Below are 16,981 nucleotides of genomic sequence, written 5' to 3'. Positions count from 1 at the left end.
GGAGCTTTAAGTCTCTTGCCCCATATGGGAGTGTTGTGGGCAGCGCCAGCTGCTGGGTCACCAGCCATGGCTCTTTGCCCAACAGGGTCCCATGTCTAATATAAAGTTTATTAAATGGTCATTGACTGAAATGTCCACATTCCAAAATGAGAAACCAAGATCTTTGATGTCTCCCAAGCAGCATGGCTGTGTGTCTTTGGGTTTGCAGTCTCAACCATGTGGATGAGAGTTGGGCCTTCTGTGCATTTCAGAGTTTTTGTCTTGCTCAGTTTGCTGTGGTGTCCAATCCTGTTGCACTGAAAGCATTGGGCTGAAACTGCGAGACATTGACCTCGCCTGTTGGGTCGCTTCACTCCACAGTGTTGGCATGGTCACTCTGCTTGCCAGTTCGGGTATTGCTTTCCCTGACTTAGAGTATCCCTGTTTCTTTGTTGTTTAACTAGCTGGAATGTGGATTGGCCTCTGCAGCACATTTCGTTCTCTCACCTTGAAATAGTTCTGACTATCTAACTACCCTGATTGCTTTTTCCAGGGTTAGATCTTCCTTTGCTTGCAGGAGATTAGAGTGTGTCATCCGCTACAATAACATTACTCTGTCTCTGAGTTCAGATTTTAAATTCTCCACACTTGCAATCTTCTGCCATCCTGTACAGATCATTGATGAATGAATCAACAGGCTCTCCTGACTGTTGGACTCTCTTATTGAATTTCACTCTTTTGAGTATTTTGTTGTTTCTTAGATTAAAATAAATGTCAAATGATTTTAATACCTCTTCCAATTTTGTGGATGATTCATGAATTCCCTGCCTTGCAATAATGTTGTCTGCAATCAGGCCTACTGAATAAAGCAGCATGTTCCCCTTCTCTTCTTCTGACGTTTTTCTAAACCTGAAGCAATGCTGTATCTTAGAAATCTTTTCCTCAAGTTCCAGATTTTGTGAATGACCTGGGCCTTGGATTAGTCCGAATTGATTTGGAAGTATGGAATTCTGATCCATGGTTAAATTTTTAAAAGTGGAGGTTTTGCTTTAAGAGTTTTCTGAATTTCAAGCTGACTCGGAGAGAAAGGGATTTCCTGCGCTTGCTGGTTTTGGCAGGCTCCGTGACAATGGTGATTGTGCTCAACTTGTAAAAATATTAAACAATGGCTACCTGGATTGACTGCCTGCAGAGTTCTCTTGTTCAGTGTTTCACTTTAGAGTTTCCATTTGTTGAATTCGGCCTTTTACTTTCTGCTGAGTTTAGAAGCTGCGATTTGCTCAGATTATTTAATTAATTTTTTTTTGGAGCGAGCTCAGGTGCCAACTCAGGGATCGGTTTAATTTTTAGTGACAGGTTTTTTCAAACTACAGTTCTGACTGAATTATTTAAAAGATTTCTCAGGACTTGCTGCAGTCTGGAGTTTTAAAGAGTTAGCTCACCCCTGCTAGGCTGGCTGACCCTGTGTCCTGGCATTAGAAACTGGACTTCCAAAGGAGATTCAATGGGGTCTTCTGCTGTAATAAGGTGTGTAATTTTTTCCTGGCGATTTTTCCTCTGAGCCTCTGATCTGGAGCTTTTTTTAGGTTGGGCTGCTTTGCTGGAGTTTTTTCTCAGTCTTCCAGCATTATAATCAGTCCCACATCATGGTGGAGGACACTAGTACCACCCCAATAGTAACAGGTAGAGCAGAGGGTGTAGAAAAGGAGGAACTTAGAACAATCACCATCACTACTGATAAAGTGCTGAGCAAACTATTGGGATTAAAGGGTGACAAGTCCCCAAGACCTGATGGTCTACATCCCAGGGTCTTAAAGGAAGTGGCAGCGGAGATAGTGGATGCATTGGCTATGATATTCCAAATATCCCTGGATTCTGGAAAGGTTCCAGTGGATTGGAAGAATGCTAATATAACACCCTTATTCAAAAAGGGGGGAGGTAGAAAGTAGGAAACTATAGACCAATTAGTTTAACGTCTGTTGTTGGGAAATTGTTGGAATTCATTATTCAGGAAGTAGTAATGGGGCATTTGGAAAGTCAAAATGCAATCCATCAGAGTCAGCATGGTTTTATGAAGAGTAAATCATGTTTGACTAATTTGCTACAGTTCTTTGAAGATGTGACAAGCAAAGTGGATAATGGGGATTCTGTAGATGTCGTATATCTGGACTTCCAGAAGGCCTTTGATAAGGGGCCGCACAAAAGATTAATACACGAGATAAGATCACATGGAGTTAGGGATAATACATTAGCTTGGGCAGAGGATTGACTAACCAACAGAAAGGAGAGTCAGGATAAATGGGTCTTTTTCTAGATGGCAAGCTATAACTAGTGGGGTGCCACAGGGTTCGGTCCTTGGGCCCCAACTATTTACAATCTATATTAATGACTTGGATTCAGGGATAGAAGGTACTTTAGCTAAGTTTGCAGATGACACTAAAATAGGTGGGAAAGTAAGTTGCAATGAAGAAATAAGAAATTTACAAATGGATATGGACAGGTTAGGTGAATGGGCCAAAATTTGGCAGATGGAGTTTAAAGTGGATAAGTGTGAGGTTATCTATTTTTGTCAGAAGGATAAAAAGACAACTTATTATTTAAATGGAGAGAAACTTCAGAATGCTTCAGTGCAGAGGGATCTGGGTGTCCTTGTGCATGAATCACTGAAAGCTAGTATACAGGTACAGCAGATAATAAGGAAGGCAAATGGAATTTTGGCATTTATTGCTAAAGGAATAGAGTATAAAAATAGGGAAGTGTTGTTGCAACTGTATAAGGCATTGGTGAGACCGCACCTGGAGTACTGTGCACAGTTTTGGTTCCCTTACTTGAGGAAGGATGTAGCTGCATTGGAGGTGGTTCAGAGGAGGTTCACTAGATTGATTCCAGAGATGTTGGGGTTTGTGTTATGAGGAGAGATTGAGCAGTTTAGGCCTATATTTGCTAGAGTTGAGAAGGATGAGAGGAGATCTAATTGAGGTATATAAGATGCTAGAGGGGATAGACAAAGTAGACGTGAAGCGGATTGTTTCCCCTTGTGGAGCACTCTAGAATGAGAGGCCATAGTTTTAGGCTAAGGGGTGATAGATTTAAATCAGAGATGAAGAGGAATTACTTTTCTCAAAGGGTCATGAATCTGTGGAATTCACTACCTCAGAGTGCAGTGGATGCTGGGACGCTGAATAAATTTAAGGAGATAAACAGATTTTTAATTAGTAATGGGTTGAAAGGTTATGGGGGGAGGGCGGGAAATTGGAGTTGGGGCCAAAATGAGATCAGCCATGATCATAATGAATGTCAGGGCAGGCTCGAGGGGCTGAATTGCCTATTCCTGCTCCTCATTCATATGTTAACCTTATATGTGCCAGGCCCTTACACTACAATAAGCCCTTTTTCAGCTCAGTTAATCAAACACCACCAAGTTACCTCTCAAAAATATGATGGAATACGTTTTTTTCAAACGAAAAATGCATTTTTAAAGAAGGATTCTGTTCTAAGATGCTGCCCAATCATGTTGCTTCAGGGCAGATTTTGCATTTGGCAATATGCAGATGAGTTTGTGTGGAAACTCGAGCGAAGAAAAACTTCTCGAAAAAGCAGCCTCTGCCCGGATGACCAAGTTCACTCAAAGCCCAAGCTCGAGCACCAACCGGAATCATTGAATCTGTTACTTGGTACTTCAGGCTGCAGGACAAGCTGAAATAATGGTTACCAATTTGAGATTTTTAAAATGCATACGGAGTCCCTGGCCTGAAGGGTTGGGTTGAGTTGTAAAGATCGAGGAAAGGCCCAGGCTCAATTCCCAGCCGATGCTGTTGGATGATCCCAGTGGAGGTGGGAGGTGGGTAGAAGGTGTACAATTGGACTCTGTGACCCTTAGTTCATTGGGAGAAACACCTGATCCCTCCAGTCCCCCTGTCAGAGCTGAGCTTAGACAGATGTTGGGTGGGAGCAGGATCTGTTGCCTCCCCACACCTGAAGACCCTTGCTGTCAATTTGTGCACAGCAAGATCCCACAAACAATACTGAGGCAAATGACCAGATCATCTGTTCTTAGAATGTTTGTTTGCTGATCGAGGGATAAATATTGGTCTAGGAACTCCCTTCCTAACAGCACGGTGGGTGTACCTACACCACAGGGACTGCAGCGGTTCAAGAAGGCAGCTCACCACCACCTTCTCAAGGGCAACCAGGGATGGGCAATAAATACCGGCCCAGCCAGTGAAGTCCACATTCTGTAAATGAATTTAAAAAAGGACATACAAGCTCCTCTGCTCTTCTTCAAAACATTGTTAAGTATTCTGTAGCCTCCTGAGAGAATGTACAGGGCCTCAATTCAACGTCTCATCTGAAAACATGACACCTCTCATCACTGTCTCAGCACTGCGCTGGGAGTGTCAGCTGGATTATGGGCTCAAGTCTCTGGATTTGAACCCACAACCTCCTGACTCAGAGGGGCAGGGGCAGAGTAATGTAGATGAAGGACAATGACCAATGTGAACACAGGACAGACTGGCGCTGGTACCTGATGTAGTCATTTCTGCAAAGGATCATTCCACTTTTGGTGTAGCAGGAAGTGCCAATCTCTGCCAGCTGGACTTGGCAGCATGAGCATTTGAGGCATGGAGTGTGCCAATAGCGCTCCATCGAGTAAAGAAGGAAACGCTCCAGTATCTTCAGCCCACATCCTGCACACGTCCTGAGAGCTGAGCTGCTTCCACTTGATGGACCACCTGCTGATCCACAACTTTGACTGTTCACCATGGCCCCCAACACAGTGTGATACAGAGTGAAACTTCCAGACAGGCTTCCAGAGAGGAGAATGACACCAAGGAAATAGAATAGTCATATTGATTGGAGACCAAAAGGTCAGTATGGCCAAACCGAGGCTGTCCATAATAAACACAAACAGACACAGAGGCGCACACACACACATATGCACACACACACACACACACACACACATTCACACACACTCAAGCACACACATTCACACATGCACACCACATACACACACACACTTTCACTCACACACACATTCACTCACGCATACACACATACATACACGGTCACATAAACATACACACACACACACACACACAGTCAGACACACATGCACACATACACACTCACATACACACTCTCTATTATATATACAAACAAACACACACACACACTCTCTCTCATACACACTCAAATACACACACTTTCTATCATATATATATACAAACTCACACATGCACACATACACACTTACATTCACATAAACAAACACTCACACACCCACATTCACATGCTCATATACACATGCACACTTACGCACACTCTCATACACACACACGCACATTCACACATTAACAACACACACATGTGCACACACATGCACACACACACACGCACATATGTTTGCACTCACACACACTCACTCGCACACACGCACACATATTTGCACTCACACTCACTCAAACATTTGCACTCACCCACACATCTCATACACACACACACTCTCTCATACACACACACACACACGTTCACACACACAAACACACACTATCATATACACACAGACTCACACACATATATACAGACACTCACACACCCACATTCACATGCTCATGTACACACTTACACTCACACACTCTCATACACACAAGCACATTCACACATTAACAACACACACATATGCACACACACACACGTGTACATGTACACATATTCGCACTCACACACACTCAAACATTTGCACTCACACACACACACACTCTCATATACACACTCTCTCATTCACATAAACAAACGCTCACACTCACACACCCACATTCACATGCTCACATACACATGCACACTCACACGCACTTTCATTCACACACATGCACATTCACACATTAACAACTCACGCATGTGCACACACATGCACACACAGACACGCATGCACACATGTTTGCACTCACACTCACTCACACACGCACACATATTTGCACTCACACACACACACACACACTCATAAACACACACTTTCTCATACACACACACATGTTCACACACAAACACACACTATCATACATACACAGTTTCACACACACACATACACACACACACACTCACACACCCACATTCACATGCTCACATACACACGTACACTCACACACACTCTCATACACACATGCACATTCACACATTAACAACACACACACGTGCACACACATACATAAACGCGTACATGTACACAAATTCGCACTCACACACACTCAAACATTTGCACTCACACACACACTCACACACACACTCACACACAGAGTCTCTCATACACACACACACTCTCTCATATACACACACTCTCTCATTCACATAAACAAATGCTCACACTCACACACCCACATTCACATGCTCACATACACATGCACACTCACACACACTCTCATACACACACATGCACATTCACACAGTAACAACACACACACATGTGCACACATGCACTCACACACTGAAACATTTGCTCTCACACACTTGCCTGCACACACACACACAGTCACACACTGACACGTTCATTCACACACACACATATTCACACACAAACATGTGTGCGCACTCACACACATTCAGATGCACACACACATTTGCATTCACACACACTTACTCACACACATACACTCACTCACACATACACACAGTTGCACTAACACACACTCACTCACACATACACACACACATTCGCTCTCTCACACACATTCATTCACACACACGTTCACCCACACACACACACACACATATACACAGTCACACAAACATACACACACACGCACTCACACAGACACAGACACACACACACACACATATACACAGTCACACAAACATACACACACACGCACTCACACAGACACAGACACACACACACACACACTCAGGCAAATGCAGAGTTAAGCTCCCCCCATGCTGCCCCAGCACCTGTCCAACTTGTCCCTCTGCACAACCTCTCTCCTGGCCTTGGTAAATCCGCACCCTTCCATTTCTGGAGCTCAGACCCATCACTCTCAGCCCCATCACTTTCAGCCCCATCACTCTCTGACCCTCTGTGCTCCTCTGGCTGAGTCAATTCCTGCAGTAGTTTCACACACAGTCTGCTTCACTCTGGCCTCCGCATTGCTGCTGGCAGCATCATCTGGTCTGTCCCTGTGATCCCAGCCCCATTCACCCAGCCACTGACCCAACCCACCCTCTGACCTCCCTCATTCTCCCCACAACCATACCTCCTGACTACTCCCTCATTGCCCCACCCACCTCCTCTCACCCTGACCAACCCACTCCTCATCCCCTCCCCTGACCCATTCACACTGTCCATTCTACCATTCCTACCCACTTTCTGCCCTCTCACGCTCTGCCCATCTCCTCCTTGTCACTCCCTCAATCTCCCTCTGTCCTCTCCTGCCTCCCTTTCTCCCATCCCCCTTCTTGTTCTCTCTCCCCCTTTCAGCTCAGCATTTCCATCCCCTTGCCTGTCCATCTCCATCCCCCCTCCCTTCTCCCAGTCTATCCTCTCCCACTCCCCTCTTCCTCTCTTATCTCCCGCTCCCTTCTCCTTACCCCCTCCCTGCATCCCTTCTCTCTCCCTCCCTCATCTCCCCTCCTCTCTCCCTCCCCCTCCCTCTGCCCTGCCTCCCTTCTCTCTCCCTCTCTTATCTCTCCCTCCCCTCTCCCTCCCTGCCTCCCTTCTCTCTATCTCATCTCCTTTTTCCCTCTCCCTCTCTTGTGCTCCTTTCCTTCTCCTGTCTCCCACTTCCCTATCCCTTTTACGGTCCCCCTTTCCCCTCTCACCTGCGACAGCTGATGTTTAGCTGGTTGACTTACTATCTCACTTGGTGCTGTAACTTGCAGTGTCAGTTCAGAGTCTCTCTGAGCTGCTGTGTGTCTGTGTTGTCGAGAGTTTGCAGCTGACTGGGTCTTGTCAGGCAGCCAGTGAGAGCTGCCCGTGAGGCAGCCTGAGATTCGGGCCAATGAATAGAGACTGAGGGAGGGCTGCACTCCCACGGAGCTGTTTAGAACAAGTGAACACATCGAACAATCGCAGAGCTGATTAGAGGGACTGAAGCTGGATTCGCTGCTAATAAACATAACAGCAGAGTGTTTGAGGCTGTTCTGACACTAAGTTCCATATTGGCAGCAAAAAGCCCTTGTCAGCCTAGGGACAGGGAACATTGACATACATTAGGAAGTGATGCCTCGCAGTGTGGGTAAGCAGCTGAAGTGGGTAGGAGCAGCGGAGACACCAACAATGAGGAGATCCAGAGTTGATCAGGAAGAACAGAGGCTAAGAAGGAAGTGAGTGTGTTAAAGAGGGAGGATGACAATGTGATCTACATAACCCAGTCCACACACATCATAAAAGTCTTTTCAGACATTTACCATGTAAGTGGAATTATTAAGTGATTGGTACAAAGGTTCAAGTAATATAAATCTCACCCAAACTAGGAAACAGCTAAAGGGAAAGGGCTTTAGGTTTTTTGATAGATCTTGGCTCCACTTATCCACCCTCTCCCTCTGTCCCTCAATCCCACCTACCTACCCTCTCCCCATCCCTCAATCCCACCTACCCACCGTCTCTCCATATTCCTCAACCCCACCTACCCACCCTCTCCCCTATCCCTCAATCCCACCTACCCACCCTCTCCCCATAGCCCTCAATCCCACCTACCCACCCTCTCCCCATAGCCCTCAACCCCACCTACCCACCCTTTCCCCATGTCCCTCAACCCCACCTAACCAACCTCTCCCCCTATCCCTCAACCCCACTTACCTACCCTCTCCCTGTATCCCTCAACCCCACCTACCCACCCTCTCCCCATAGCCCTCAATCCCACCTACCCACCCTCTCTCTGTATCCCTCAACCCCATCTACCCACCCTCTCCCCCATCCCTCAATCCCACCCTCTGTGGCCCTTCTTGAATCAGAAAAAGCCCTAAAACGTTTCCTGTCAGCCACACCTGCAGGAATTCTGTGAATGATGTGATTTGCTTTGGGAGTGGGTTTGATATGGTAAATACAGAGAAACAATTTCCTTTGTCAGGGTATTAAGCCTCGGAGGCAGAAAGCTAAAGTTAAAACTAGGCCATTAGAGAATGTGTTTTTATGATGATAAAAAGGCACCAATCACTCATAAGGGATTGGGTAAACATGTTATGGGTTCATTTATTAAGACCAGGCACATGTGAACAGATATACATGAATATTAAAGCTTGAAGACATCAAGAGCAGCAGAGCTGTATGTGCGTGCTCTACTGAAAGCAAACGTGAAACTAAAACCGGATCACATGACTTTCTTTCACATGATCATGCTGCAATCCCTTAAAAGCATATTTCTCTTCTTACTTTCTTTTTAAAGATATTGCTCCCCCTTCCAAAGAAGTATAACTATTTGCAATGTATGTTCTTGTTTAGTTACCATTACATTAGTGTATAGAACTGATAAATTTTTGAGTCTCTAAAGTGCAGAGATAATCTGCTGGTATGCCTAGATCTTGTAACGATAACCTTCTGGATGTGTCTTTAATTGCTTACAATGATCTGTGGAATTGTCATTCTTGGATATTGTTCCTGGCTTCATTTGGGATCTTATCCTAGATGCAATAGGACTGTATGGTGGTTGAGGAGCTTGAATGAATCTGATTTGTCCTTTGTTAAGCCTCACCATTGCACTTGTGTTATGAACAAATCCTTGTCACCTCAGCTGGTTGCCACATACCTTCTGTGGATTTCTGTACCTGCATTTTATTGTGCATCAAAAACAGAAAATGCTGCAAAAACTCAGCAGGTCTGACAGCATCTGACAGATGCTGTCTCCACAGATGCTGTCGGACCTGCTGAGTTTTTCCAGCATTTTCTGTTTTGTTTCAGATTTCCAGCATTCACAGTATTTTGCTTTTATATTTTTATTGTGCATATTGGTCATCTTCTCTTACACTTTGAAAAGTTGCTCTCTAGTTTCTAAGAAGGTAAGAGTAGATAAATTGATACACACTGGCCTGCCAAACATAAGCTCTGCCGGTGATGGAATACTTGCTCTTAAAGGTGTCACTCTCAGATGTAACATTGCAATGTGTAGATCTTGCTTGGTCTGTCTACATTTGAGAATGAGTGTTTTCACCATTCAAATCATTTATTCAGCTGGGCTGCTAAATCTTGGATCTAATCAGTGGAAGAAGTAGTGTGATCAATATTCCACTTCTCACATATATCCTGAAATTGCTTATCAATACATTGTGGACCATTATCCATAATGATCTCTCTTGGCACCTCAAATAAACTGAAAATAGCACTTAGAGTACATGTGACAGCTGCACTTGAAGTATTGTGCAATTGTCGAATAATAAGGTACTTGATAAAGCAGTCGATAATGATGATGAAGTCAGTGCTGTGGACATGAAAGAGGTCGGAAGTGATTTTGGACCAACAATGGGTAGGAACTTCATGCAGAACCAATGGTTCTTTGTGTTGACTTGGTATATGCTCTTAATATGCCTCGTACTTCTTGATGATGACTTCAATGTCATTGTTCATATTCGGCCAATAGAATGTCTCTCTTGCAAGTCTTCTTGTCCAATCTATGCCCATGTGTGAGTGATGAAGAATATCAGTTTGCAAAGATTCCAATATGATGACATACCTGCCTTTAAAAATGACTCCACACTAGATGCCTAGCTCATCCTGATGAGGCCAAAATGGTTTTGCATGTTCTTGGACATGCTGAATTGAATCAGACAGTCCTTCAATTATGGTTTTCCACAGATTCTGTAGTGTGAAATCTTTCATCATTTCTTCTTGTAGCTGCTGGCATTTGCTTTGCTTAAAATGTATCAGGTCAGTTGATGAACTTGCATTCTCCTGCAAGCATAACATTACAGCTCCCTTGAAACTGCCAATTTTGTTGAAACATTCTGGATATTTCAATGTTAGGTTGTGAATTCAGGTGATAGGAGTGGCTTTTGCGTTTGATCTGCTAAATGAGGTCTGATTAATTCCATGGCTTGTTACTAGTGCGAGGTCACAGCATGTCGGTAGGCCTGCAATTGCTGGGCCTTTAGTCTTTGTGATGTAGAACGTCTGTGGCACCCAGGAGGATTGATTGTATTTGCACTTCAGGACTATGGAATCTGCACATGGAATTAGTGAACCATTTCACCATGTCCTTCCATGTCTGTGGATTCATTTCTTTTAGAATTTTCAAGGGTATTATTTTGGCATTTGCCCCGAGTCAATCTTGGCCAATAACGAATAATTACCAACTTTCCAAGGGCAAATAATTTGAATCTTGGCAAAGACTTTGGATGGTTACACAGTATCTATATTTTCAATGAGATTGACGGTGTGAAACATGTGTTTTGAATCTGCTGATGATGTGGTCTATGGATTCTATAGGTTGTTGTCGAAATTATATGAACTCTAGTTGATGAATATGGAAGTTTAACCTGATTCTGAACTGGTCTTCCAATGTAGTCCATATCCTTTGGGGATTCTTTAGCTCTTCTTCTGTCAGCCTGGGTAGATCTTCGTTCCCAATTGCTAGGCAAATTTTTATGGCTTGCTTGCCTGGTTCAGACACACCTGAATCAAGAAACCATAGCTCTATATGCTGTTTAAACACGTTGAACTCTGATAGTAGGTCAGCTGCATCCCAATTCAATCTGGGGAATTTTGTGGACATTTTGAAAATATCTCTTTGACCTTTCTTCTCTTGGGATGAGTGTCACTGTAGACACTTTCACACACTTTTCTGAAGCTCTGCCCCTTATAATCACAATCTTCTCTGGCCTGATTTTTAGGATTTTTTTTTGTTTTTGACTCTCCCTCACTTGCTATCCATCCGGCCCACACCCTGGTCACTCGCCTTCCGAACTGAGCTAACCCGAGGCTGGTCCTCTCAATGTACTGTCTCACTCACTGAACTGATAGGCTGTGCACTGCAGTCTCACCACGAGGGACTGTCTGCTTACCAGCTCTTTAGCTGAGCGTTACCTGGCACTGCTTCTTCAAAGCTTTTTTGTGCAGTCACCGTGCTGCAATTACAACTCTCTCCAATGCTGCGGCTTTGTTGCAGCCTGACCAAAATGTCAAGAGTCACCTCATGCATGCAGCATGATCTAAGATTGTTCACCATGTTGTACCTATACTGAATCTTACTGCCAGGCTGGGCATTATGTTGTTTAGAAAGAACCACTGCTGCACACCATGTTGTATTTTAATATGACATAAAAACACCATTGGTCATAAGGGATTGTGCAAATGCACTGTGGGTTCATTTATTAAGAACATACACATTTGAACATATATAAATGGATATAAATCTTGAGGACATCACAGCTGCAGAATGTGTGTACTCTGCTGAAAGCAAGAAGTGAAACTAAAACTGGATCACATGACACACTTCCTTTCTAGTGACATCACGCTCCTATCCCTGAAAGGCATATTACAACAGAGGGTGGAATCACAAAGCAGTATCTTCACACTGAGAATAGTGGAAAATTCCTCCAAAAAACTGTGGATTCTGGGAGTCAGTTGAAGCTTTCAGGATTGAGATTGTTTTTTTATTAGAAATGGGATCAAAGGAAATGGAACCAAGGAGTTGAGGGACAGGTCAGTCATGATTTAATTGAATGGAAAGGTAGCTGAGGGGCTCCCTCCTCCTCCTCCTGATCCACACCACTGGATTCATTCAGCAGAGGCTTCTTTAAGACTCGTGAATAGCCGCAATACAATGCTTAACTCTGATAACGTGAATCCAATACCATACGTAGAGCTGATAGCAGAATCGACAACAGGGTTTGATCCCAGTTACTGGGCTTTGAGCAGGTTTCACACTGGCTCTGGTTTGTTCCCACTCCCTGTAGAGGAGGATATTTATGCCTGGGACCTTGTTTCACTCTGGAGGTCATTGCTGAAGGGTCATTCCAACTTTAATAAAGATGGGAAAATGATTCTGTGAACTATCAGCGGCTCCAGTTACCAATCAGATTGCCCTGAATAATTAAACTGATCACTTTAATGAGCTTAATTAAGTTAATTTGACCACAGGATAAGGCCATATGGTGAAGAGAAACTAATTAAAACTAAAATAAAGCAGCTTTTAATTAACTCAATCCCCAGACATCAGCGTTCCTGAATCTATCCAAGCTCATAATTAAAACTCCCTACAACACAGGCAACAATTTAATTAAATCTGCCAGAAACTCAGTAACATTGGATTTTAGTCATGGCTTCTGACCAAGAAACTAGTACTTTGAATGAAATGAAGCCTTTTCTCGCTCCCTTTCCTGCTCCCTATCTCTCACTCTCTGTCTCTCTCACACCCTGTCCTGCTCCTTTTCCTGCTCCCATTCTCACTCCCTTTCTCTCTCTCACACTCTCCCCCATTCCATCTCTCTCACTCCTGCTCCCTATCTCCCTCTCTCTCCCTGTCGCTCTCACTCTTTCCATCATTCCCACTCTCCCAACACTTTTCCTACTCACGCTCTCACTTCTTCGCCCGTTTCACTGTTATTGACATTCCCTCTCCATCTCTTTGCTTCTCCCATTCCCGCTCCCTCTCTCATTCGTGCTCCCCCTTCATTCCCGCTCCCTTTTATTCATGCTCCCTCTCTCACTCTTGCTTCCTCTCCCATTCCTACTCCCTCTCTCATTCCCACTCCATTTCATTCCCACTCCCTCTTTCATTCCAGCTCCCTCTCTCATTCCCACTCCCTCTCCCATTCCTGCACCCTCTCCCATTCCCACTCCCTCTCTCATTCCCACTCCATTTCATTCCCACTCCCTCTTCCATTCCCGCTCCCTCTCTCATTCCCGTTCCATTTCATTCTCACTCCCTCTTTCATTCACACTCTCTCTCCTATTCCCACTCCCTCTTTCATTCCCGCTCCCTCTCCCATTCCCACTCCGTCTCTCATTCCCATTCCCTCATTGGGCAGGATGAAGGCCTCGAACCCTCCCTCACCATTAATGAGCGGTAATTTGTGGGCGGGCCTGCAAGTTGAAATGCTGCATCTTCCGGGTGCGGAACCCGCTGTCAGTGTGTCACCATATTATTAATTCCCTTCCCTCATTCCCACCCCCTCTTTCATTCCCACTCCCTCTCTCGTTCCCATTCCCTCCCTCATTCCCACTCCCTCTCTCATTCCCACTCCCACTCTTGTTCCAACTTCCTTTCTCATTCCTGTTCCCTCCCTCATTCCCACTCCCTCTCTCGTTCCCATTCCCTCCCTCATTCCCACTCCCTCTCTCATTCCCACTCCCACTCTTGTTCCAACTTCCTTTCTCATTCCTGTTCCCTCCCTCATTCCCATTCCCTCTCTCGTTCCCATTCCCTCTCTCATTCCCACTCCCTCTCTCATTCCCACTTCCTTTCCCATTCCCACTCTCTCTCTCATTCCCATTCCCTCTCTCATTCCCGTTCCCTCTCTTGTTCCCATTTCATCTCTCATTCCCACTCCCTCCCATATTCCCACTCTCTCTCTCATTCCCACTTCCTTTCTAGTTCCTACTCCCTTTCTCATTCCCATTCCCTCTCTCATTCCCACTCCCTCTTTCCTTCCCATTCCCTCTCTCATTCCCACTTCCTTTCCAATTCCCACTCCCTCTCTCATTCTCGTTCCCTCTCTCATTCCGTTTCCCTCTCTCGTTCCCGTTCCCTTTCTTGTTCCCATTTCCTCTCTCATTCCCACTCCCACTCACATTCCCACTCTCTCTCTCATTCCTACTCCCAGCTTACTGAGGCTACAGTTCCTACTCCTGACCTAAAAAACCACAATCTATTTGTGGATGACGGAGAGCCATTGTAACATATTACCCAGAAATTCCCTATGGATCCCCTTTCTTGTATTTCATTGCTTCCACCTCCAGTGTTGGTCACTTTGTCTGAGAAGCTGACATCAGTCCTAAAGTTACTTTTTCCTGGTGTGGCCGTGTTTCTCCTCAATCCACATTAAGAGTTGAATTTAAAGTAATATTACAGGTTAATCTTTTCCATTCTGTTTATTATTACATGTCTCTTTGTGAAACATCTCTCAGAACTTTCTTACCACACTGAGCAGCAAATGTTTCTCCAGCCTTTCCCCATAACTCAGTCCCTTTGATACCGGGGACCAGCCTCGTGTCTCTGGCCTGCCTCCAGCACCTGAATAACCTCACATGTCACTTGGTGACCAGAACCAGAGACAGTGCTCAGGGCAACTCTGACCAGAACCGGAGACAGTGCTCAGGGTGACTCTGACCAGAACCGGAGACAGTGTTCAGGGTAACTCTGACCAGAACAGGAGACAGTGCTCAGGGTAACTCTGACCAGAACCGGAGACAGTGTTCAGGGTAACTCTGACCAGAACCGGAGACAGTGCTCAGGGTGACTCTGACCAGAACCGGAGACAGTGCTCAGGGTGACTCTGAACAGAACCAGAGACAGTGTTCAGGATGACTCTGACCAGAACCGGAGACAGCGCTCAGGGTGACTCTGACCAGAACAGGAGACAGTGCTCAGGGTGACTCTGACCAGAACAGGAGACCCTGCTCAGGGTGACTCTGACCAAAACCAGAGACAGTGTTCAGGGTGACTCTGACCAGAACCGGAGACAGTGCTCAGGGTGACTCTGACCAGAACCGGAGACATTGTTCAGGGTGACTCTGACCAGAACCGGAGACAGTGCTCAGGGTGACTCTGACCAGAACCGGAGACAGTGCTCAGGGTGACTCTGACCAGAACCGGAGACAGTGTTCAGGGTGACTCTGACCAGAACCAGAGACAGTGCTCAGGGTAACTCTGACCAGAACTGGAGACGGTGCTCAGGGTAATTCTGACCAGAACTGGAGACGGTGCTCAGGGTAATTCTGACCAGAACCAGAGACAGTGTTCAGGGTGACTCTGACCAGAACCAGAGACAGTGTTCAGGGTGACTCTGACCAGAACCAGAGACAGTGATCAGGGTAACTCTGACCAGAACCAGAGACAGCGTTCAGGGTAACTCTGACCAGAACCGGAGACGGTGCTCAGGGTAACTCTGACCAGAACAGGAGATGGTGCTCGGGATAACTCAGACCAGAACTGGAGACGCTGCTCAGGGGGACTCTGACCAGAACCGGAGAAGATGCTCAGGGTAATTCTGACCAGAACCAGAGACAGTGCTCAGGTTGACTCTGACCAGAACCGGAGACAGTTTTCAGGGTAACTCTGACCAGAACTGGAGACGGTGCTCAGGGGGACTCTGACCAGAACCGGAGACAGTGCTCAGGGTGACTCTGACCAGAACCGGAGACAGTGTTCAGGGTAACTCTGACCAGAACCGGAGACAGTGCTCAGGGTGACTCTGACCAGAACCGGAGACATTGTTCAGGGTGACTCTGACCAGAACTGGAGACAGTGCTCAGGGTAACTCTGACCAGAACCGGAGACAGTGCTCAGGGTAACTCTGACCAGAACCGGAGACAGTGCTCAGGGTAATTCTGACCAGAACCAGAGAGAGTGCTCAGGTTGACTCTGACCAGAACTGGAGACAGTGCTCAGGGTAACTCTGACCAGAACCGGAGACAGTGTTCAGGGTAACTCTGACCAGAACTGGAGATGGTGCTCAGGGTAACTCTGACCAGAAATGGAGACGGTGCTCAGGGTAACTCTGACCAGAAATGGAGACGGTGCTCAGGGTAACTCTGACCAGAACTGGAGACGCTGCTCAGGGTGGCTCTGACCAGAAATGGAGATGGTGCTCAGGGTAATTCTGACCAGAACTGGAGACAGTGCTCAGGGTAACTTTGACCAGATATGGAGACAGTGCTTAGGATAACTCTGACCAGAACTGGAGACGGTGCTCAGGGTGACTCTGACCAGAACCAGAGACAGTTCTCAGGGTGGCTCTGACCAGAACCAGAGACAGTGCTCAGGGTGGCTTTGACCAGAGATGGAGATGGTGTTCCAGGCGACAGGGGAGGAGGAATATCCTATAGCCCTGGGGGCAAAAAGGCCATATCACCCAT

The 16,981-nt window shown here is 45.8% G+C and overlaps 1 protein-coding gene across 1 annotated transcript in view; it reads right to left on the bottom strand.

The window, feature by feature from the left end:
* The window catches only part of LOC121281489 (LIM domain transcription factor LMO4.1-like), a 46,795-nt gene extending 42,052 nt beyond the window's left edge, over positions 1-4,743 (bottom strand). Inside the window, exon 1 of the mRNA XM_041194433.1 lies at positions 4,505-4,743. Coding sequence (XP_041050367.1) covers positions 4,505-4,743 — 239 coding nt within the window. The remainder of the gene's footprint in view (positions 1-4,504) is intronic.
* Positions 4,744-16,981: the final 12,238 nt, after the last annotated feature.

The sequence above is a fragment of the Carcharodon carcharias genome, chromosome 8 (genome assembly GCF_017639515.1).
Source record: "Carcharodon carcharias isolate sCarCar2 chromosome 8, sCarCar2.pri, whole genome shotgun sequence".
NCBI lineage: Eukaryota > Metazoa > Chordata > Chondrichthyes > Lamniformes > Lamnidae > Carcharodon > Carcharodon carcharias.
This window is presented reverse-complemented; position numbering and strand designations above follow the sequence as displayed.